Genomic DNA, 24,818 nt, shown 5'->3' on the forward strand with positions numbered 1-24,818 from the left:
TGCAGCGAATTCAACAAAAAGCACCGACTCAAATCTTCGTCGGATCGAATCCCGTTGTCGCAGTGGCTTTGTTTTTGGTTTCGGTGTTAAATTTCGTTAATTACCTTTTATAAATCCTCAAACGATTCGAACAAATGGCGTTAACCAATCCAGGAGGAAACAGGAAAGTTTGCTATTACTATGACTGTAAGTATAACGCGTTTATTCCTTTTATATAAACTACGGGTGCCGGGGCGGTTGTCCGCGACTGAATTTGCGGCCGACTTTCATTTCCGATCTTTGTCTAAAAAGCTTTTAAATGTACAATTAAGACATTTTCTAACGTATAAATGTTCTTGCCATGTCTTAATAATGTACAAAAAAGTATATAGACTTGCTAATTTTTAAAAAATATCCAGGTTTTTTATTTGCTGATTTTTTTCAAGCCTAAAGTTTTGGTTTACGTCCGAAAAAGTTATACTTATTTGGTAAATATTTTAAACCCATTTTTTGTGTTTCAGCTGATATTGGCAACAACTACTATGGACAGGGTCACCCAATGAAGCCACACCGTATTCGCATGACTCACAACCTTCTCCTCAACTATGGGCTCTACAGGAAAATGGAGATATACGTAAGTGTGCCAAGTCTTAATGCTATTTATTTAAGTTTGTTGAATTTATATTTTTTATCTACCAAAATTTGTGAGTATCTGTGATCAGGTGCTCCAAATGGTATTTTTTGCTGACTTAAACAACCTGATTTGGCTTTCTGTGAATTTATATAATATGTTTTGCCAATGCAAAAGGATTTTTTTCCCTAGAGAACAGCTAGCTATTTGAGATCACCTGATATGCCTTCATGAGATGACGTTACCTGGAACTAGGGTTTCTCTTTTTCCCGGATTTTTTTACTCCCAGGAAACTGGATTGAAAAATAAAAATTTCCGGGAATCTTGACATAATTTTTGTGTCCTAATTACGTCATTATGATGTTTAAAATTACTTTATATTAGCTCTAAACATTTAATTAAGCTCATTTATGTTCTGTAGTATTGCTTCTGCAATCTTACAAGACCTTCTCGTATTAAAGGCTGGATTATTTGCTTTTATTTAGAAAACACGCGCATGCAGGGTGCATTTTTATCTGTAAAATAAATTTAATTAGGATTTTTCCGCTGGAAAGCGCCAATAAAGCAACTCAGGCAATGACTTGAATAGGTTTGGTAATATTTTTTTCTTTATATTAATCAAATATGACAATTTTTTTAAAGTTTTGCTTTGTTGCCGAATAATCGGGATTATAAAAAAAAATTCCCGGGATTCGGATCGTTTTTTTGCGAGAAATCCCAGGAATTTCCCATTGAAACATTCCCGGAGAGGAACCCTACCTGGAAGAATATATAAATTCCCCTTCCAACAAATAAAATCTTGATCCATACCTGCGTGTAAAATGCAAGGCTAAGAAGTCTAATCTCCAATAGCCAATGTGAGTGCAATTAACTCCGGACTGCATTTCATGACACTTTAAGCAGAGATCCAGTAGAGACCGGCAATATATCGGTTTACAACATCATGCCCTTTTTTCTATCAGACCTACTGGAATTGATTAGTTGATACGTGACAAATAATGTCTAAATGCCCTTAACTAAAGGCCATTTATTGCACTAATCATTGCAAGGATACATGCTAACTACAACAAGAAATCAAAGAAGCAAATCTGATATGTTTAATTATCCTAGGTATTCAATAGTCCAGTAGACAATCAACGACGACTATGCAATCAACTCATGGAAATAGTAGGCCATATAATAAGGAGTTTGGCTAGACTGCATTTCACAGACGGCATGCCAATATTTTGGCCAGTGATATTTTGTTAGGGCATATGGAACCTGGTGTCATTCGCCAAAGTTGCGACTGCAAATTTTAATCCAATATCAAACCTGGACTTGCCTGCTTCTTGACAGTATCCCAACCATTGTTTAAGTATCTGAAAACAATCCCATCTTAAGTCCAGGTCTTGCCTTAATTTACAATTTTTCTGGCTGTTTGCTTAATTCTAGAAATAAGAAAAACAAATGCTACTGAGCCTCCGTGATTAACTAATAAAAGCAACTTTTCAATAGTTATTAGATTGCACTGTTTATCACAAATTGATTGATGATCTTTAAATTAAAGCATCTACTTGCAATAATGATATCTGTCCCTAGTTCTTTTTCCATATAAGCAAATCCCTACCCAAGTTCTTCCACTTTTAAAAAAATTAAGAATACCCAAGGAGGTTAAATGGAAAGAGCTTAAGAAGTCATTATTTAAATCTCATTTGCATTAGGTTTCAGAATGTTATTTAATTGTGTTTTGTATTTTTTACCAATGTATAAACATTTCAGCGTCCACACAAATGCGTGGCAGACGAGATGTCAAAATACCATAGCGATGACTACATCAAATTCCTCAGGAGCATTCGTCCTGATAACATGTCCGAATACACCAAGCAGATGCAGAGATGTAAGAAGCAATATAGTATAAATATATATATATATATATGCATTAACATAAAAAAAATTACCCAGGTAGAATATTATTTACAAAAAATAAAAGGCACAAAATTATTCTTTAATAAATAAGTACTTAAAAAAATGAGATTTTAACTTTTTGTACTTCAATTTCTTTGGTTAACATTTTTAGAAATTATGAATATTATACATTTAGGACATTTAGTTTACATTTAAGGTAGAAACAACCTTATTTTCCGTTTGCTAAACTTTTCTACTTTTTTTCAAGCTGTAGCATAACATTTTTTATTATTTTAAAGAGTTGGTTAGAAAATGTACACTAAACAAGAAATTGAACTAAAAACTGACAAAAAACATATGCCATTCACAACTCAAATTTCAAAAAAATTGCACAGTAAAAAAATGTGGTACACAGATAGCAGCTTCATAAGGGCTAGATCACAGTTATTGAACTCATATTTGTGTGTATCTTTCATTAAACTATGTGTTGTGTTTTCTGAATTTACTTACAAATGATTAATTTGCAGTTAATGTTGGCGAAGACTGTCCTGTTTTTGACGGACTTTACGAATTCTGTCAGCTGTCTGCTGGAGGATCAGTGGGTAAGAGTAAAGGAAATTGCTTGCCTTACAATTATGTTAAATTTTGAAATAAAAATGCATAGGTTGGGTTTCAATACCAATGCCAAGTAATTTTTACGCTAACATTGATTTGAGTAAGATCATCCTACCAAATTGTAACAATGTTTTAGTATACTTTTTGACCATTGTAGTTTTCCCAACTCATATTACACAACCTCCCAAGAACTATTTCTTTCAATTCCTTTTAATTAAATATCCTTATCCTAATGTTCAATATAAGTCAATCAAGTATTATATTATGTTATCGACTAGTATTTGATTTTTATGAGCTACCAAAATGCGAATCATTTAATCGCCATTCAAAGGAAATTTGGCAATATTTATTTGCTTGTCATCTGTTTAACATAAGGTTTTAAATGTTTTTACATGATGGGCCATTTTTCTAAACTAAAGCAAGTGTTTAAAAAATTGTTGCAAATTTATTCTTGAGAAGAAATTCAAAACAGCGTTTATCAACCTTTTTCGAGGCGGCTGAAATGCTTGGCGTTAGTGAAATAGCAAAGCTTTGGTGACCTAAATCTCTTCCATGAACTTTTATTTTAAGTGAAGAAAACGACAAATGAGCATAAATGAATAAACCCTGTTTTGTATTGCTTCTGCAGTTTTCTAAAATTTTGATAAATCTTGCTTGGAACCCCCAATTGCTATGATACTTAAGCATTCCCCATACAAACAAACTGCTGTAGACAGCTGTCAAATGATTTCTTAAAATATGTTGGGCGTTCCTTATAATGCCTTCCTAGTTTAGAAACACTGGTTTACAGTTAAAAAAATATTCAAGCAAACCATATCGAACCCTGTATGTGTTTCAGCCGGAGCAGTAAAGATTAACAAACAGCAAACAGACATCGCTGTCAACTGGGCTGGAGGATTGCATCACGCCAAAAAGTCCGAAGCATCCGGATTCTGCTACGTCAATGACATTGTGCTCTCCATTCTGGAACTGCTCAAGTAAGTTATATTTTCATTTGTTCGGGGCCCATGGTGCACTGGATGAACATGTGATAGTTGCAGCCCTTTTGTGAGATACAGTAAAAAAATATTTGCAGCTCACTTTTTACAAAACAACAACTTTTTACATTTCCCTTATAGCATGATAAGGCTATTATTACTTTTTAATGCGACCCCATTACTGAAGTCTTTCATGCATATTTAAAAACGAACAGGTTAATTCCCAATATTATATAAAGTACTGCTCACACATCTCTCTATTTTACATTTTTTTAAGTGTTGTGCGTACTGCGTAAGTAGTGTTAGGGCAGTGGTTCTCAACATTTTTTTCGTTCGTGGCCTATTTTCGGTGCACAAAAATTCTGTGGCCCAATAACTTTTATGAAAGAGCAAACTATAAAAAAAGGTTTAGGAAAAAAATAGCATAGCATATGTTAATACAGATTATTTATTCAACCGTGCATTAGTGAGGTACCTCCTTCTGAACAATATATTTTTACGCTCATTTACATTCCTTCTCAATTCCTCTCCAAGCTATTATTATTTGTAAAATTAGGTATAGTGACACAGATTAAACTAAACTCTTCAATAAATCAAGCCTTTAAAAATTGATCTGTAGCCCACCCAAAAAGTTCCCATGGCCCACTGGTTGAGAATCGTTGTGTTAGGGCCTTCATTAGAGAAATTTTGTTTGTTTAAAAAACGCTCTAAGAATATTTGATTGTAGCGAAACAAATCCTGTATTCTTAACAAGCCATGCTTGACTTTGTTTATTATAATTTTAGTATAATAACTAACATCTTATTTTCAAAATATTGGGCCGTCGACTGTGAAAAAAACTTTGCAAGGGGTCCGCATTCACAATGACCAAATAAGTTTTGAAACCACTGCTTTGTATACAGTTTACATTGCCACTGCAATAAACGTGTTATTCCACACCTGATCAACAACATGTGTTAAATAAGTGTTGTTTTTTTGCTTGTTACAATATTACCATCCATGGCATCCATGTTACGATATATATCGTAGACTGTGTTATTCCACTCTAGTGTCCTTCAAATGATAACAGAACATTCATTATTACCAACCCGGGTAACTTGGTAACCCAAATAATTAAACAAGGCAATTTACCTTAATATTGTTGAATTGGAATGTTTTAATTTTGCTCTGGAAAACCATTAATAAATTCTCTTCTATTGCAAGCTTATATTCCAAGATTGGGCAAACTCTATTGTTATTGTCATATGACCCACGTCTATACAATGTGTGAAGATCCTCGGCATTCCGGGCTTTCCAAGGATTTCTAAAAACAATTCCTGGCCAAAATGCGATCCCCACACGCCGCCCTTGAGTCTGACTGCCTACGTGACCTGGCGTTTTTAATCGTTGCGGTTTTTACGTCAACTTGAGTTACGTTTTATCCGGATGCTTGGCTTCGGGTTGCTTTCTCGTTTGGTTCACAATTGCAAAGGCTTTAAATTGCAATGCCTTAAGTTACAACCTAACAGTGTTATCTGTGCCAAAGTTACTCATCACTTATAAACTCAAAATATTGATTTACCCCAAACCATAGAAACCGACTTTTGTATTTCACTGGGGAACTTTGATGCTCAAAATTTTACCGCTAAATATGACGTCACTAAAAGCCCACAAAAAGAGTTCACATGTGGAGTACATATAATTAACTTTTGGAATTCAATTATTTAATAACTTGATAGATACGAAAAAGAATGCGACTCGCTGTTTAGGTAATGCTCCTCAATGGTCCAATCCATTTTGTTTTAACGAATACGGTCTTTTTGATATAACGGTAAACGTTCGTATTACTATCCCAAACTAATTGGAAGTAATCCTTTATTTGCGAGGCAGGCATTTCGCTGAATTGCGTAATAAAAAATGCTAAAAGTTGTTTTAATAACTGTGAGAGTCCCAAATCGCACATATCAAACGAAATATACAGCATTTTGCAGAAATATTTATCATTGTTTTAGGGGTGCTGAAGACCCAAATTTTTTGTTAGGGGTGCTAAGGTCTTATCGACTTGGCCCATAAACAAGAATTCAACAACCTTTCCTTCTCTGCGTGTCTAGCCATACTTCATCCGATACTAGAGAAGTATCGGTGCCGATCCGATACCAAATTAATACGGAAACTTTAGCCATGATTTGCGATCCAACAAAACTATTCTACTTTAAAAGGTGAAATTATCGCAATTTAGTAGCTTTACAATTAGATGTAACTAAACTTCTTAGCGTTGAAGCATTTTTTAGGCTGACAAACGGAAAAGAATTGTCTTTAAATTTCGACATTTCAAATTTATCTACTTTCCTTGTTTGAACATGACAATGACGTCAGTTCTTATCGGGTCGGATCGCGACACTTTTCGTTCAAAATATCGGATGTCGGTATCTGAGTAAAATGTGACATTATCAAAATATAGTAACTGAATAACTGAATATAACTTAACTTCTTAGCACTGAAGCAGATTTTTAGGCTAACAAAGTGAAAAGAATTGTCCTTAGACATTTCAAATTAAACTATTTTGCTTGTTTGGGCGTGATAATGACGTCATTCAGTACCGGACCAGATCGCGATTCTATTCGTTGTCTCGGTAATTGACGGATGTCAGTATCTGAGTAAATGTTAAGCATCGTACATTCCTGCCACTGACACTGCACTTTTCTTCTCAGATACCACCAGCGCGTTCTTTACATTGACATCGACATTCACCATGGCGACGGGGTAGAGGAGGCCTTCTACACCACCGACCGTGTTATGACCGTGTCCTTCCACAAATACGGCGAGTACTTTCCCGGGACCGGCGACTTGCGGGTAAGCTCGAGCACTTTGGGCGACTTTCTTGCCACGTTCGCTCACTGTTAAAAAAAATCCCTATTTTTCTGACGCCTGGCTCGAAAACAGCTGGACCTTACTGCTTGGTGAAGCCGTGTTTTTTGGTGTGTAGCGGCTTACCCACATGTTTTTTTTTTTCTAAACCAACAGAGAAACTGAAAAAAATGCCTTTGAATTTTTCCGAAACCTGTTTCTCGTTTGTCATTTTTTTTAGGAATAATTACGTCACTTAAACAACACCAGAATTACATAATACAACATATAGCCAGGTATATAACGCTGTTAGTATACCAATTGTATTTTGTTTTCATTAATTAATTACAATAAAAACTTCCGGTTAAATCTTCGTATAAAAAGGCTCCAAAATCACAAGAAACTTCCGAGAATATGAAAAAACTACAACACTGGTTTCACAAAAACCTCCCCCTAAATTTACCCTCTAAGAAAAAACACAAATTTGATCTAAAATATTTTTTGCACTATACTGTTTAAATCAGTGTTGCTCAACACATGGGTCCTAACCCAAACTAAGTCGCCGTTTGATTTGGTTAGGTCGCAACTGCAGTAGTTTACGTGGTTAGATTTATTCAGTTTGGGTCTAAGCAATACTTGTCGAAAATTTAAGAAAATTCCGCGAGCAATTCAAAAACGCGAATCATACTTATTCAATTCGAATTTTTTAATGCCGTTTTATTATGTTTAGTTCGCTTACCACCGCCAACAAAGGTTGAGAAACTCTGTTTTTTCATTCCAACATTTTGCTGTTTTTTAATAGTATAAATTTGCTTTTAAAGGACGGACTAACTTGTTTTAGTGCCTTTCTGTGTTTTTATGGAAAACCTTGACTGAATCTTAAATTGCTTCGCATCAAATTCAAATCAACTGGGCCGTTAAAAAATTTTTGCTGGGAATTCGAAGACTTTTTTGTTTTAACTACTTTCATTTTTTTTTCAGGATATCGGTGCGGGCAAAGGCAAGTACTATGCACTAAACTTCCCACTGCGTGACGGAATGGACGACGAATGCTACGAACAGATCTTTCAACCCGTTATCACTAAGGTAACTTACGTCAAACGTCGAGCTTATACAGTCTTTCCAATCGTCTAAATCGACATTTTACAATAAATGATTCGTTTTTTTAAGATTCAAGATTCAATTTATTTCTGTGCATGTTTGCAAACATTAAAAAAGAGCATAAATAATAACATAAGGACAGCAAAAGGGCCTTACGCAGTCATCAAGTCGAAAAAAAATCAAAACTAAATAAATTTAGTGGCAATGTTGAAAGTATCACTAAATGGAAATAAAAGTGTGTAGATAAACAATATAAAGGTTTTTATTAAAAACCCTAGGACAATGTTTCTAAAATATAATTATGTAAATTTTTGTCACACATTTTTTGAAAGAACTTATACAATAGTTAGCTATTAATCTGGACGACGTATAATTTTTTTTAAAAAAGCAGAAGAAAAAAACACATCAAGAAAACGTCACGACACATTTTAGTGGCACAGTTTTAAGCTTGTAATAAATATTTATTATTTTCAAGAATTTGTTATCTTGATCTAACGGATTTTTTTCTCTTCAACGTCCAACTACAACATCCAAACATTCAGCTTCAATTTCAGTGGCAATTTAATTGACTCCATTTATATTCTTCTTCAGGTGATGGAGTATTACCAGCCGAGTGCAGTTGTTCTACAATGTGGAGCCGACTCTCTGACCGGAGACAGGCTCGGTTGTTTCAATCTCACAGTTAAAGGTAAAAAAAAAACGAAAAAGAACGATCTGCTGCCCGTTTGAGTAGTTTATGCCAGTGTTTCTTAATCAGGTGAATGGTTTACCCCAAGATGAATGAAATTTTTGCAGGGGTGAACCAACCAAAAGGGGTGAATAAGGGTGAACCGTCAGAAATGTGTGATAGCTTGCGAGCAGGGCGGATATATTCATGGTGTTCAACCTGTTCAGTGAAATATAGACGAGATAGTTTTGTCATATCATGAGGCAAGGGTGAATGAAATCTGGAGATAGATGTTAGGGGTGAACAAAACTAAAAAAGTTTAAGAAGCACTGGTTTATGCACCCATAATTCGCCAGCGAACCGCCGAACCACTTTAAGTAAAACAATTAGAATTTAGTTTTTTAGACTACTGAGTGTCCCATTTTAGCATATCAGTATTGGTAAAATATGTCGCCGTTAACTAATGGGCAGATGGTATCGGGGTCAATCCGGTAACTATTCAATTTAGGGGTTTACTATTAGAGATCGACCGGTATCACTTTTTTAGACCGATACCGATGTCCGATTTTTTACAATTTTGCTAACCGATACCGGATACCGATTTTTTATATACCTGGGAAATGTATGAAACTTTAATTAATCGAAAATAAATTTCGAATAATATTTTAGTTTATATACCTTTATTAATTATTAAACTAATATATTACATGTTGATTTGGCGTGATGCTAAAATCCAAATTGTTTTGTTTAAAAAATGGATAGGTTGTTTGTTGTACAGGAAAAATTAAATCATATTTTTGTACTAAAATATCGGCTAAAGTATCGGCCCACATTTACCGATACCGATATATCGGTAAAAGCCATATATCGGTCTATCTTGATTTACTATAGCCTCCCTATGCGCTATGCCAGCGGTTCTCAAACGGGGTCCGCGAGACAATTTTCGGGGACCGCGAAACACCTAACATCTAAGATGGTAAGGCACCCGTCCCATCCAAACGCGTTATTTTATGTTTATTTGTGTGTATTTTTAAGGGGACCGCAAGCAATTGAAAAAATTGCAAGAGGACCGTTGCGTAATTTTTAAGAAAAAGTTTGAGAACCACTGCGCTATGCGATCCAACATAAAAAAATACACGAAAGCACACAAAACGTATCTCTTACTTAACCCCCAGTGAAAATTAAGTCAAAAATCGTGGTTTAACCGTTTAGGTGAGTGTTTCGCAACCCATGGGTCACGACCCAAATTTGGATCGCCGACTGCAGTAGAAATATCATTTAGATTGGCCTGAGCAATATTTCTCCAAAATTAAAAAAATATCCTGAGCAATATGAAGAAATGACTAATATTAACAAAATCGAACTAATGCTAATTTCGTATGGTTTGTTAGCTCACAAAATTAGATCGCCAAAGCTTTTACTATACATAAGTTTAATATTTGGGGCCCAGCGAAAAAAGGTTAAAAACACAGTTTTTGCTATATGCAAAGCTTAAAAAAGGACTAGAAAGTTAGAAATGTGCATTACAAGGTTGTGTAATGTGCATAACAAACTGGACAGTTGCAATTTTCTTTCAGGACACGCAAAGTGCCTGGAGTACGTGAAGAAGTTCAACATTCCGATCTTGATGTTGGGTGGGGGAGGCTACACCATAAGGAACGTGGCGAGGTGTTGGACTTACGAGACGGCTGTAGCGCTAGGGCAGGAAATACCTAACGGTAAGTACTCAATGCATGTTGTTGTTATTTGTCAAACCACTTTACATAGGCAATTGTGAAAGGTGTGGCACTTGTCCCTATCTTGGAAAAAAATTTGTTCGTTATTTAAAATACTGTGTATTAACTGGGTGGGTTTTCTTCTTTTAAACAACGTTTTCTTGTTTTTAAGGCAAAAAAGTCGAATATCTACACCTCGAAAAATCTATTTGAAACATGTTTGCCATTTCCCCTATATTTAATTGCTAATTGTTTCTCGTTAAATTAATTAGCTTTAGTTAATTGTTTGGAAAAGTGTTTACCGTTATGAAAGCATAATACATGATCATAAGTTAAACAGTCGGCATATCTCAACAAATCTTTAACTTGCGATTTTTTTGTAATTTATTTTTTACACACCCTGGAGTTGTTTTCTAATAGCCAGTTGAGCAGTTAAAACAGGATTATTTGCGCAACGCAAACGCATTTGGCAAACACTTGTAGTTTTATTATAAGTAACAAAACGACTTCCGCCTAGTCACAGATACAGTTATTTTCACCTAATTTTACCTGAAATTTAAGATAGAATGTCCACTTGCGCGAACATGACAATGCTTGGTAGCGTTTTTACCGGAAATTTCAACCAATCCCTAAGTCATGGTTATTCTTTTTTTGAAAGATTCGAATCTTGACTCATTTATTTGTGTTTTTTTTTAGAACTGCCCTACAACGACTACTTCGAATATTTCGGACCCGACTTCAAGGTACGATTTACTGAGACAAGGACGAATATTATAAATATTCAACTGTTAAGCAATTTGTTTGGAGTTCGTGCGTGCTTATTAATATTACAGTATCTAAAAATTAGTCTTGTTTTTTGTACCTTGCCACTTATGCTTACGATTGTTGAGTCTACTGATAAAGAAAAGGTATACAACTTTAAAGTTGAAAAATTTTGGGCGAGTATAAAAATCGAATTTAGCTTAGCTCGAAATTATGCGCAATTATTTTATGGATTTAAAGGTTCTAAAACTGTTCGTCGCAACGCCCTGATAGTTTGTTTTAAATCTAAACTTAACGGCGGCATCAAAATGCTTACGGAGATGATTCTTGTTATACCCTGACATATGCATTTGAAATGATTATGACGAGTAAAAACTTCTCATGATTTTTATGATAGTGATACCAACAAATCAACTAATTAATAAACATGTCAAATCGTATCGCTGGATGTTTCACATTCATCAAACGATTTGTTTATCATTAAATCAAAAGCAGACATTGCAAAACTGCCAATTACCTAAAGCGAGCACACAAAAGAAACATTTTCTCTTTCATCTGCGTAGCTGCACATTAGTCCAAGCAACATGTCGAACCAGAACACGACCGAATACCTCCACAAGATCCGACAGAGATTGTTCGAGAACCTTCGGATGCTCCCACACGCCCCTGGTGTCCAGATGGCAGGTAATTCGAATTTCGACAGTTTTTGACTTTTCTTTCTTTTCGTACCACACTTTGTTATGACGTTTCGGATGATATCTTTTGCTATCTGATGTAAAACCGTTTGTGTTTTTTATTGATAATAGCCGCAAATATTTCTATAATAAGCGCACAAGAATAAGTGAAATTTAGACATATATTAAGTTCAAACACTATCTTTAAATCCGAATTTTAAATAAGCCCGAATATAAGGGCTTCGGCAGTAATCCTGATATTTTTTAACAAAACTAATTTCTCGAATAAAAAACTTGCGTTTCCATACATCGAACAGTTAAATTTTAACTTTTGGTTTTTAGCTGTTACCCTTCTTACCGTTTTTGTACAGTCGTATATTGAGATTAAATATCGCGTGTTGATCCGCTTTGGACCTATTCGACGTTTATGATTCAGACTGATCGGAACCCGAACGAGGTTTATGCGTTGATTTTTTTCGGTTTGTTAAAAGCAATATTGCAGTATTTGTGGTTTTCGCCCACCAATGTTTACAATACATTGTTAATATTTTTTTTATCTTTAGCCAAATAAACGTAGGCCATTCAAATTAAACAGTGTTTTTCACCCGATGCGTCGAGACTCAAAATTAGGTGGCCGTTAGATGTGGCTGTGTCGCTAACTGCAATTGCTCACATGTTTAGATTTGTCGAGATTTGGTTTTAAGCGAGATTTTCTTCAAAAAAAAAAAATATTCGAGTCATGGCTTAAACCTTAAATTAATTAAACCTATTAATTATAACCATTTTCTTCTTTGTGTTTGCTAACTTTAAGATTATTTTGGCAATCAGCATTGGGTCGTCAAATTTACGCTTGTATACCTACGTTTAGTCTTCGAGTTGCCACGAAAATACACTGCTCTTAAACATTTTTGCAAGTTTACATTCCTCAATTAAACTTAACATCCATGCACAATAAATCGGCGCTACTCCATACTCATTACTCATGCAGGGTCGGACCCCTACCCACCTTAACTTACATTTATTTATCCTTTATTCGCAGAAATTCCCCCTGATGCGGTCGTTGAAGAAAGCGATGACGAAGCAGGGGAAGACCCGGATAAGAGAACTTCAAGTAAGTGGAATTTTTTTTCTTTAGTCGAGCGCTAATTAAAGTTGTTCGACAGATAAGGAATTTTCCTGGGAAACGTTTTAAAGGTTTTAAGTATGGTAATAAAATAATAATAAAATAAAATTTGGTTTAGAGTTAAATATAGGAGAAAAACAAACAAACTTAGTTTGGATTAAAATATAAAAGAACCAAAAAAATTAAATAAAAAATAATATAACACCATTTTAGGATCTTCAAAGTTCAGTTCAAAAATAGCTTAAAAAAAAAAAAAGAAAGATTTATTCTAAATGTCAGTACGTCACACAACGTTCTTAAGGCTGTTTGTGAAATAGTTTTCTGTGTAAACAAAACTTCATATTATTTTGAAAAAGGTAATGATGCAATATAAAAGTGAAATAACTGAAGAAAACATAGGTCAAGGATTAAAAAGAACCAAAAGTTCTAGTTATAGGATAAAGAAACTTATAACTTTGTAATGTTATATCAGATTATTTGTGATACCTAGGTCCCATCCAAAACTTAGATATCTAAATTTGTTGTAGCATATCGAAAAGTATCCATATGGCGTCAAACAAAATAATTACAAAACATACCCAAATGAACCTTAATAATTTCAAAGCCAAAAAGGTCGAGTAGATCGACAGCATCTTGATTAAGACGTTTCGATACGAACTTGTATCATCTTCAGTTAGTGTGACTGAAAAGCAAATCAAAGCTTCACTTATAAAAGGTAGGACGCAATTGTTATTATCAGACCAAATGAATTTATCAAGTATTAGCTATACGGGCCTTCTATAAAAGTTGAAATCGAGCAAAATAAACGGTTTCGATTGAGATGAATTGGATAACTCCTTTCAAACAAATCCCAAAATCAGTCCGATGTGTGTCTTATCCAACTTTATGAGGTCTCCGTGCAAGACCAATCAAATAGTAAAAACATAGGCGAAAGATGCCGGTGAAGTTAACTCTTTGTAAGTGACAAAGTGGATTTCCGTCAATTGTCCAACCTGAACGTCAAATCATCAATCCTCTGACTGTCAAACAAAGAAACGGAAGGATTACTCACCTTAAAACCAAGGGAAAACCGAAGACCACCCACAACAAAAAGGTAGGCACTAGTGACCGTTTATTTCTAACCGTAAGTCGTCCGGTATAATTCATAGGCCTATCAGTAGACTTAATGCTATTCTGAGATAAACAGCTTCGTCAGAGCTATAGGAGCCAGGACTTGGTTTTCATGCCTTTCGCGCAAAATCCCCGAGGAACAGGAAGTTTGTTTTGCAATGGAGAGGCCTTAGTCAACTGCGTGATAGATGGACAAGAACTTTTAAGTCAGGCTTCAGAACTGGCAGGTTTAGTGAGTTTACAGCAGAACAAGAGATCAGCATATTGTGTTTGGTTGGGTAGAGTTAAGAATACTTTTTCTTTCAAATCAATAAATCAATATTGAGGGTTTCTAAAATGTTGACAATACATCTAAAACCATCTAAAAATTAGATTGGGGAGCTGCTTCGTTAAATGACCTGGCTACCTCCCCCTAAAGGTCATGCGGGTCAAAATAGCCAAAACGGCCATAACTATTTGATTTGATTTGCTAGACAGTTGGTTAATGGCTCAAAAGATGAAGAACATACATGTTTCTATTCTTTATAAAATAAAAAAAAGTAAATTTTGTCAGAAAATTTCAGATTTTTTACTTTTTTTTCAAAAAAAAGTTAAACGCGTTTCTTGGCTTACCACGTTGTAGTGTTGAATGCCTGTAACCAGTGTTTCTTAACTCATGTGTCGCTACCTTAAATTGAGTCGTTGTTTAATTTAGTTGGGTCGCCGGCCGCTGTAGTTTTTATGGTTAGACGAGACTTATTTCCGTTGGTTCTAAACAAGATTTCTCCTAATTTGGATTTTTTTGTATCTATACGAAAACATGAATCGCATTCATTAAATTTCAATGTATTGATGTTAGTGTCGTCATTTTGTTTTGTAAACTTCAAGCTTACAATAGGTTCAGTGACCAGAATGGGGTCTGCGCGAAAAAAAGGTTGGGAAACGCCGCTTTAAATAGTGAAATATTTTTGGCTGCAGTTATGCAAAATTCCAGTAATCAGCTTCTTTTTAAAACTTATCTGTGGAAAAATCTCGTATAAGTTTCCATGCTCCAGTCCTGAAACAGCTTCCCAGCGATTTCAATTCTTGGTTGTGATTTGCAAGATTACGAAACCGTTTCCATTCAAACATTAATTTGCTAAACTGGTTGAGTTTAAAATGTTTTTGAATTGACAATACAGTTTTTCCCACGAATCTTGCAAACAGATTAACATGTGGCCAATATGTGGCATAAAACCGTTCACATTACATGACATTTTTGGCGGAAAGTTATCAGTGAAAACAGTCATCCATCATTTTTGATAAATTGCATATCTGTAACTCCGTTTAAAACCAGGAATCCCTTGAACCGGTTAAAAATGCAGCACCGGTATTTTTACAGCGTCGAAGTACTACAAATTTGACATTGGTTTATCATAGTACGCCTAGAATAAGTCGGGTGGTAAAACGTGAACTCGGTTACGACTGGTTGCCTTGCATTGCGCGCCGCGGCCGCGCGTTTTACCAGAAACAACAAGAGCTGCTACATTTTCTGTTTTCTGAGAGATTGTGAATGTGTGGCCAAAATGATCACGTGTGTTGAGCAGTTCTTGGAATTGTTTTGCCATTCTCTTAACGTCTACCTGATATTTTTGCCGTTTATAAACCTGGCGCCTTCGTAGTAAGCCACAGTTTTCAAGTGGGCTGTTTTTTTATTGGTATCCCTGTCATGCTTATAAACGGCCTCTTAGGCGGTAAAACTAAACTTCAAATCGGACAAAAATCTTGTAGCAAGTCCACTCGTCCGCTTTGACAGGTTTCATTGCTTACTAAACCTTTCAGGTACCGGTAGTCGTACTTTCGTTAAATACGAAGTTTTGACTGTATTTCTACAGCGAAAGTACGTTTTCGCGTCGTTTAGTTGCAGATTTATTGAGTACGGCAATTGAACAGAGAATAGAATATCACGAATAGTGATAGCAAATTTCGGATTGCATTTCAACAGCGAGTTGATTGAAATGATACGATTTTGCGGGTTTACTTATATTTTTCCTAACTTTGTCTTCCCTACTTTTGTTTTTCCTTTTGTCCCTTTAGGGCAGTGGAGGATACTTACGGCAAATATAAATTTAGACTGTAGTTTTACAGTGAGGTCAATGAATTGATTCGCTTTTGTAGGATATAGTTGTTTTTTACCTTTCGTATAAAAAACTCTCGAATAGAATGTCGTAAATAGTGGGAGAAAACTTCGGAGTTCATTTTAAAAGCGAGTTTACTGAAACAGAATCAATTTGTAGGTTTAGTGATATTCCTACGTGGTGTAAAACATCTTCTGTGGCAGGCATCCATAATATGCTGTTTTTTATTACTTAATATTTAGATAGGTTTTTCGTTGTACCGCCCCTGTTTTCATATTTTTCTAGCAGGTGATATCCATCATTTCGCTATATCGGTTTGTATGAAAGTTAAAATAGGTTTTATTGTAGTTGTTAAGACCTGCCCCTATAGCGTTTAATGTTTGTATCGAAAATGGCAGTAGGAGCAAATTGTGACTAAAATACGCCGCATCAATATTGCGGTTTCCTGTTTTCAAGGGCGCCCGTTGCAAACAGTTTCTCTCAAATTAGACGCGGGCCCTCGCTTTTTCAATCAATCATGGCGTTTCAAAAACACAGTCGTCAGCATAGCTCGTTTGCAGTGGTAAATTGTAATGCTAGACTGCTATTTTGGCCAACGTTGATGCGCCGTCATGCCTTGTAAACCATGACAAGTTCTTTTCTTTCTTCATTCCTAATCGCTTCCCCTTCCCAATACTGGACTAGCAATTTGTTCTATAGTCACTTGCAGTATTCTGTCTGTAAATCATCTCTCTAGAAAAACTCTTAAGCCTTCCTTGAAATAATTTTTTTGAAACTGGTAATATTTTGAGAGCATTTTTGTGCTAAATTAACCGTAAATGATGTAGGTTTTTGGAGCATAATGGTTGGAGGTTGTAGTAAGACGTAATAAGAATATCAAAGCTCATACAGAAGTAGGTATCATTTTCTTTCTGACGTCTGTCTTGGCATTATTTATATTATACACTTACCATCAGTGACTTCTCTCCATGTTGAAAATGAATAAAGAGTTATTCGAAACGTTCAAAATGATACCTACTTCTGTATGGGCTTTGATATTCTTATTATGTAGGTTTTTGTTTTTCTATTACCTAATAGGTTCTGATGTATTAACATACAGTTGGTGTAAACTCGGCCCGACTAACTTTATTGAGGATTATAACCACCAGGCATTGTTTAACGATGTATTTTTACAATAGCTGAAACTGACTTCGGTAAAGAACAATTAAATAGCGCTGTTATCGATCGTTTAACTCAATGCTTCTCAAACCGGGGTCCGTTATGAAGTATTCCTAATGAATTGTATAACATGAAGCACATCGTCTTATTGATTTGTACCTTATAGTATTTAGTTGTTTTCTTTTAATTGTTTTCCTTTTTAAATATTTTAGGTCTTTTTATTTATTTCGTTATTTCACAAAGGAAAATTCCGTCTGCCGAATTCAGAACCTCTAATTTAATACATATACTGAAGTTTTGGTTTGTACAGCTTTACTGTACTTTACACATAGTCGTTAATAACGCCTAATAATAAGAGCTAGGGAAGAAAGCTTAAAACAGAGGCTGATGTCTGTCACGGTATTACGACGACTGCTAGTACATAAAACAATCTGACATGCAGGGAGGCAGAAATTGAAGGCATCACGCCAATTTTAAGGTCTCATTGTTGGTACAGTGCCATGTGTATCTACTGCGTAGCCCAACTCCATCCTGACCTTTTCCTTGAAACGAAGTCGGGAAGATTTTTCGTTAAATTATATATATTTGTTTGCCCAAGCAGGTTACTCATTGATCACGTCTCGAAAACCCTGACAAATGTGGTTTATAGACCCACTAGCGCAACGTTGTCATTCCTGAAAATGTCAATTCCAAGAAATGCGCTTGCGTAAAATTCTCGGTCAAGAGTAATTAACGTGCCGGCAAAAAATGTTGGACTTGCGTCGCTCCTGCTTCGTAAGTCTGGTTTTGCATGACGTTTATTTCTTAACGATAACGGTTGTCCAATATTTTTCAGATACGAATAAAAAACCTTTAAATGACACGACATGATTTAAATTTGCTGCAATAACTGAAAGTTCCAATGTTACCCTAACTTTTAGGAAAATTTGAATTTCGTCAATAAAATACAAACAATACCTATAGAAAGAGTATATATGTAAATAATAGAGTGTTGTTAACTTAGTGACGTAATTTATTTGCTAAAGCAATAACTAATTTCTTTAAAAAAAACACATAAATTAAACATTGATTAATTATTTGTATACCATAAAATATCGTTGACCTATTACTTTAATCTTCCGACAAATTAAAAAAAAACAGCTGTCTTACCGTTTGATGATAACGGAAATGTTTCTAAAAATTCTCTTAAAACAGTTGCCACACAAACCCGAATATTATAGTTTTAATTTAATTATTTGTATTTCAAGCGCTTTGCCTTAAATATGTGCCGAATAAGCAAAAGCAAGTCAAATGTTTAAATGTGTATTTTCAGTTTATAAGTTGCGTATCGACCAGAAGTCCCTCAACTTTTGACCTTTGGCCAAGGCGCCATGAAATTAGGCAATTCGGCCTGTAATGTCGCAAGAGGCCTTTTTGTTGCGCTCGTCACGAAATGTGTTTTTGTCACGCAAACTGACGATGTTCGCTTTCGACAACTGCTTCCGGTATTCATTGGAAAATCTGTTGTTATCATTTGGTTGTTTGGTTTTGTGTGCTTCGCGCTTTTAAATTGTGATTGAAACTGCGTCTGTTCCAGTTTGGATAAATACGTCATAAAAATTGCTTGTCTATTATAGATAAAATCTACCAGAAAGTCTAGTATGTGAACTTTTTGTGTAAATTTAATTTGCTAATGTCTCACCTATCTGTTTTTCCAGAAATAATTCGTTTGTTGTGATATGCTTAAACTACTTGGGCAACGTTTTTATTACTTAAGTGCAGTGTTTCTCAGCCCCTGGGTCGCTGTTCGATTTGGGTGGATCGCCGACTGCAGTAGTTCACATAGTTGAATGTATTGAGATTGGTTCTGAGCAAGATTTCGTAATAATTCAAGAAAAAATTTCGGAAACTATTCGAATACATGACTAACCTTCATTAAATTCGAATTTATTAATGCTATTGTCTTCGTTTAGTTGTGTTCAAAACAAGCTTACCAAACATTTAGTAAAGAAAATTGGGTCGACAAAGCCTAACTGCTTTATATACGCTTAGTTTTTAGGGGTACACTACCTTAGTGGAAATATTGTTAATCTCTGCAAGGGATACTTTTCAGTTTCCACTCAGAAAAAACGTGTTGTATGTAAAATGAAAGTATTGTACCTGAAAAACTGGAGTATTTTTATTATTCGTTTAGGCTGGCTATCATCGTCGTGTTATGCACATGAACGATTCGTTATCTGTATCAATGTTAAAATAACTGTTCTTTTCTTAATAATCTTTTACAGAGAACAGATATAAAAGCTTTGTAGTACCTTTCAAAGCAACGTGCCACAGGCCTTTAGAAAAAGGATCACCGGACGCGCTGTTTTAAACTAATATCGCGAAATTCAAGGGCAACACCGTTCCCATTCGACCCAAACCACTTTCCTTTGACCAACACCGACGTCCTTAAAAACGCCAAAACGATTTTTTCTTGCAGCAAAGCCCGGCGCTCTATTTTCAGAGCGTTGCGTTGCGTGGCGCTGTGCATTTCCTCAGTCCTTCGCGTTTCGTGGTATTGGTTGCTTAGCTCCATGCGTCTGCCATGTGTCAGCAGGTTCGCTCGGCCACCGCTGATGCGGCCGCGGCATTTGTAGCAGATGGCGGTCTGCGGACAGATACCCCACCCAGCCTTGCATTGTGCTTTAAAAGGTTGCAAGCAAGGTTAGACCAGAATTGAGTCTTTTTTTCTGTGTTTTTTTAGAGTCTGACCCTCAACTGGAAAAGGTTAACGACTAACCATGAACATTTAAGCTACGTGTTTTTTTTATCCTTTAGGCATTGTTATCTTGAATATTGCCTTCTGTAGTTTTGCATTGTGCCTTGAAAGATCGCAGTTAATTTTTTTTTGTTGAGTCAGAACAAAAATGAGTTGTTTTTTGTTTTTCTGTTATTCAACAATCGTTGAAAAAAATTAGTGACCAGCAATGATTGGTTAAACTACGTGTTTTACCTGTTAAGCATTTTTATCTTTACTGTTGCTTTTCCAAGAATTGCTTTGCACCTTGAAGGACTACAGTTGATTTTCTTGCGGGGCAGAATATTTTTATATGTGTTTCTGTGTTACTAAGCAAATGCGGAACGAACAAGGTTACTTACCAACAGTTGTGAGTTAAGCTATGTTTTGGCAATATATAATATTGTTTGCCCAAGCTTGTATTGTGCCTTGAATACTTGTGTTTAATTACCGATTGATCAAACCGGGCAGTTTTTTACGTGCTTTGTTATCTGACCTAACACTGAAAAGTTAGTGACCAGCAATGATTAGTAGTAATAATCTGTCGTTTGGCACGTCGTATTCTGATCTAGGTTTTTTAAATTACATTCAGTTCAAGGAGTCTAAATGCTCGCCGTTGTTTCGTATTTAATACGCCGGTTTACGTGTTTTCTCAATCGATAACCCATGTTTTTTGGTCGAGACTGGTTGTTTGATCAGGTCCGTGCTAGCTTGTAACGTTTGCAGCCTGTGGGAAGTAGAAGTGATGATGTATGGCTCTGTGTGTATTCAGTGAAACGTTGAGATTGCCGCGCAAACAGGGCAAAGCTAAGTTTAGTTAGCCATGGACTAGATCAGCTGACAAAACGTAATTTACGTTTCTTAGAAACAATAACTTTCTGCGTACCAGGGTTCTTTTTTAAAAAGTTCTAAGCTGCAAAACTCTTGAGCCTTACTAGTCTGCCGAGACACGTTTAAAAACACTGCTTCAAGGTTTGTAAATCTTTCATATTTAAATTTTTAGGCCCAAGTTTTGCCAGTTTATTGAATCTACATTATTTGCTTTATATGGGTGACACAAAATTGAACTCGGCTACATTGATCCAGTAATAGTTAGCTGCCCTTTACCGTGACGTGTTTAATTGCGGCGCATTCCTTTTTACAGTCGAATGGTCGGAAGTAATCGGGTTAAATTTGTCGCTTCTCGCCGCACTTTGAAATTTGACCAACTTACACTAATTGGATTATATGCATATGTATCCCCTAACTTGAAGCTAACTAACTACTCTATAAGCCATTCGCTGTTTGTGTCCTGTCGCTTGTCCTCTCTTCAACGCAACTTCCCATGCAATGCTAAAAGATAAACGAGTTATGTCAGGCAATACTTCATGGATACTTGGAAGCGCCCTGATTTTGCTATACACTGTTTGGTTTATAAACGTAGGCTGTGTTAGCTGACCAACCGGCGGGGAAAACTAAAAAACGTGGTGTGTATAGGCGTCCTTTTGCATTTGAAACAGCTATGAAAACTAAACTGGTGAAAAAGCCAAAAAAGTGGCTGAAAATGCCGCCTTTCACTTTTCAAGCAGTCTTGTAAACTGCCTTAAAACGGGTCTAAAAGGACACTTTCACTTGTTGAAACAGACATATATATTGGCCATTTGCTAAAATACAACACAAAGCAACAAAAAAGCCCTTTACCTTAACACCCAAAGCAGCCACAAAAAGTGGTTTAAATAGACCCACCAGCCCGTAATGTTATCACCACTCTTGACAAGATGCGACAATTTTTGTGATGCCACCAGGCTGGCCTTTACCCGCTGTCTGTCAGCAAGCAAGCAAGAAAAAATAGCGCAGAAATGTAGGAGACGTTTGCTTTTCGAAACGCCTACCCAAAACTGGCCCGCAGTGCTAAATCACGATGACTACTGGGTGTTTGGGTGCGTTAACCGAGCCAAAAGCCGTAGTAAAAAATGTGTAAAAAAAGACGCTGACTAGCTTGTTAGAGAACGCTCAACTCTTTTTAGGTAATAGGTTTTTCACGTTATTGTTTTTTCAAGGGATGTTTTGACGTTTTAAAAGTGGGTACAGTCATCACGTTGATTTTGTTTTACTCGGTCTTAACCTGCTGGTTGTTGCGCTTTATTGGGGACGCATCTGTGTTATGTTTGAATGACACGCGTTAACCAGACAAGGCGTGTGTCGCGAACTATATTGCGAAATTAAAATTTTGTTTTCTCCCTAAAAGTGCGTAAGAGCTGACGGTGCGAAATTGTCGCGCTATGTGAACTACTATTGTGAGCCTGAGGCCCTAAACAACCTTTTACCTTTTAAATTTGCTTTTAAACTGGGATTGTAAAGTTAAATTTCATAAGATGTGTCCTGCTCAAAATCTTCATTTTATACCGAATTTCAGTGCGGCCATTTTTAGAAATAATTGTTTTATTGTTTACAAATGCCAGAGCTTATCAGTGCGAAATTGAACGCTTTGCGCTTAGGAGGTTAAGCATTAGGACACAGACGAACCTATGAAAGTTGCCTTAATATCAGGAATTCGAAAAGAAATGCTCTCATATGGTGATTTCTACATGCATTTCCAAATTGTGGGTTTAATTGTTTTCTAAAATCCTAAAATATAAGTAAAAGCTGAATATAGTACTAAATTGATCCACTGCACCAGCGCCACTGCTGTAAATATGTTTTCTATGGTAATGTCATTTTGATTGGTAAGACTTTTAGATTAAGTAATAATTTTTCTCCACTACCAAAAATTGCGTAAAAGCTACACAGTTCTAAAGTAAAGTGCGATCCCAGCCTTGAAGTGGGCATCGGGCCCAGACCTAATCTTAAATTTGAGATCGCAAAATTGCAAAGTCCTGCGTTTTACTTCTCCATATATATGTTTTATAGCCGTTAGCCATAGCAAGAGTTTGGTAACAGTGGGCATGCTGCAGTTTGATTTGCACTGCTGGCTGTAGTAAGCTGTTTACGACTTATGTTTGTGTCTCAACGCGCCATAAAACGTGACATCTCGTGCTTTCTGATTTGTGCAAACATCTTTGCGCATGTTGTCAAATTTGACATCACGTTTTTGGTTTTTAACGTACTTTTCACACCTCTTTTTACCGGTTTAACTGAACTATAAATTGAAAGTTTTTTACTAAAAAAAGTAAAATTTATGTAATGGAAAATTACAACAATTGGATTTTTTTATATAAGCATTTTTAAATAACTATAAAGTAAACATAGGCCTTATTAAGAGCAGCCAAAGATTTTTCTCCCATAAATACTCTGGATTTTTAAACAATATACTCGCAACGATACAAGCGTATTTATCTTTCCAATCCGAATAGTATACTATCGTATATAACAATGTAACAACGACAAGACTTGTTGAAAGGTTTTCAATAAAATGCCACTAAACCTAGTTAGAGAAGAAATAAGGCGCTCCATTGTCGTACATGAAAGCGTTACATACAAGTGGACGAGGCGGGGTGCCTGCCTTTATGCCAAGCTTTCCAGTGAACGCGTGCTTTTTCGTCTTATTAACGGTTCATCGTCTTACTAAGATTTCCAATTGCTACAAGTGGACGAGGCGGGGTGCCTGCCTTTATGCCAAGCTTTCCAGTGAACGCGTGCTTTTTCGTCTTATTAACGGTTCATCGTCTTACTAAGATTTCCAATTGCTCAGGACATTACGTCAGTAAAGTCGGCCCTCCTGTTGTTTCTGCGACAATAGGGTTGGGTCATTTGCGACACCCGTATCATTAAGTAAAGATGTTCTCAAAGTTAGACGACTGATTCCGCATTTCACTCGGTGTTTAAATTTCAAGTATTAATTGTTTACAAACGCATCAGCGGAGCAGTGATCGACAAGCAGAAACGTGCTGCCAGTGATATTGGATTGCGTACGATACACACTTTAATTCGGGCTTCAAAATGCCCCAATGCCCCAAGGAAAATGGGAAAACATTCGCGAAAAATTCCCTTGCCACTAATAACTTTAGTGGCAACGATATAGCAAACTGTTGAGGATACGCAAGACTTTTCAGACGCAACTTTTAAAGTAATACATTTTTCAGCGTTTTAATCCGCCACATGGTTTGACTTCGTTTAAAAAGGTTATGTGTTAATATGTTCGTATTGAACAAATTTAAATTCTTAAGGAAATATTTTCAAAAAAACTTCGTCCCAGGCCACCATTGCATACTCCTGTAAAATCGCGCATCACGTTCTTCGGGGTCTTGGACTTTTCGGTCTTAGGTTTGCGTTTACCTTTTGATGGGGCCACCTTAATGTTTCGAGGTTGTAATGTTTTCGAGGCTTAATGTTTCGAGGTTGTTTTTGTTTTATAAACTTTATAAAGGTTGTAGGTTGTAGTAAGACGTAATAAGAAGGCTTTGATAATCTTATTACGTCTTACTACAACCTACAACCTTTATAAAGTTTATTTTCAGCCCTCTACGGGCTTTGATATTCTTATTACACCTTAATGTAATTTATTATTATCAAGTAAGGTGCCGCAAAAGTATACAGGCAAAAATGAGGTCACGTCTACATCAGTGGCTCCAAACCGTGGTTTCATTTCTGATGTTCAAAAGTGCTGAGGATATTTGTCATTATTAAAAAATCTAATTTTTACTCTATTGGTATGGACTCTTGATATAACTTTTTCGTGTAAGATTAACGTGCAGTATATTCAAATTATATTTCCCTAAACTGTAGGTTTGTCGAGTGTTGTTCCAATTTCATTAATTGTAGCTTTA

General features: G+C 35.9%; 1 protein-coding gene across 1 annotated transcript in view; it reads left to right on the forward strand.

Moving 5' to 3' along the window:
- The first annotated feature begins 33 nt into the window (after nt 1-33).
- Nucleotides 34-24,818, forward strand: part of LOC146157244 (histone deacetylase 1-like) — a 61,045-nt gene continuing 36,260 nt past the window's right edge. Inside the window, exons 1-12 of the mRNA XM_083388351.1 lie at nt 34-186; nt 501-613; nt 2,369-2,486; nt 3,022-3,096; nt 3,948-4,086; nt 6,777-6,918; nt 7,894-7,998; nt 8,605-8,701; nt 10,258-10,398; nt 11,092-11,138; nt 11,721-11,841; nt 12,871-12,942. Coding sequence (XP_083244477.1) covers nt 135-186; nt 501-613; nt 2,369-2,486; nt 3,022-3,096; nt 3,948-4,086; nt 6,777-6,918; nt 7,894-7,998; nt 8,605-8,701; nt 10,258-10,398; nt 11,092-11,138; nt 11,721-11,841; nt 12,871-12,942 — 1,222 coding nt within the window. The 5' untranslated portion in view covers nt 34-134. The remainder of the gene's footprint in view (nt 187-500; nt 614-2,368; nt 2,487-3,021; nt 3,097-3,947; nt 4,087-6,776; nt 6,919-7,893; nt 7,999-8,604; nt 8,702-10,257; nt 10,399-11,091; nt 11,139-11,720; nt 11,842-12,870; nt 12,943-24,818) is intronic.

This window comes from Ascidiella aspersa, chromosome 4 (assembly GCF_963924565.1).
Source record: "Ascidiella aspersa chromosome 4, kaAscAspe10.2, whole genome shotgun sequence".
In the NCBI taxonomy this organism is placed as follows: domain Eukaryota; kingdom Metazoa; phylum Chordata; class Ascidiacea; order Phlebobranchia; family Ascidiidae; genus Ascidiella; species Ascidiella aspersa.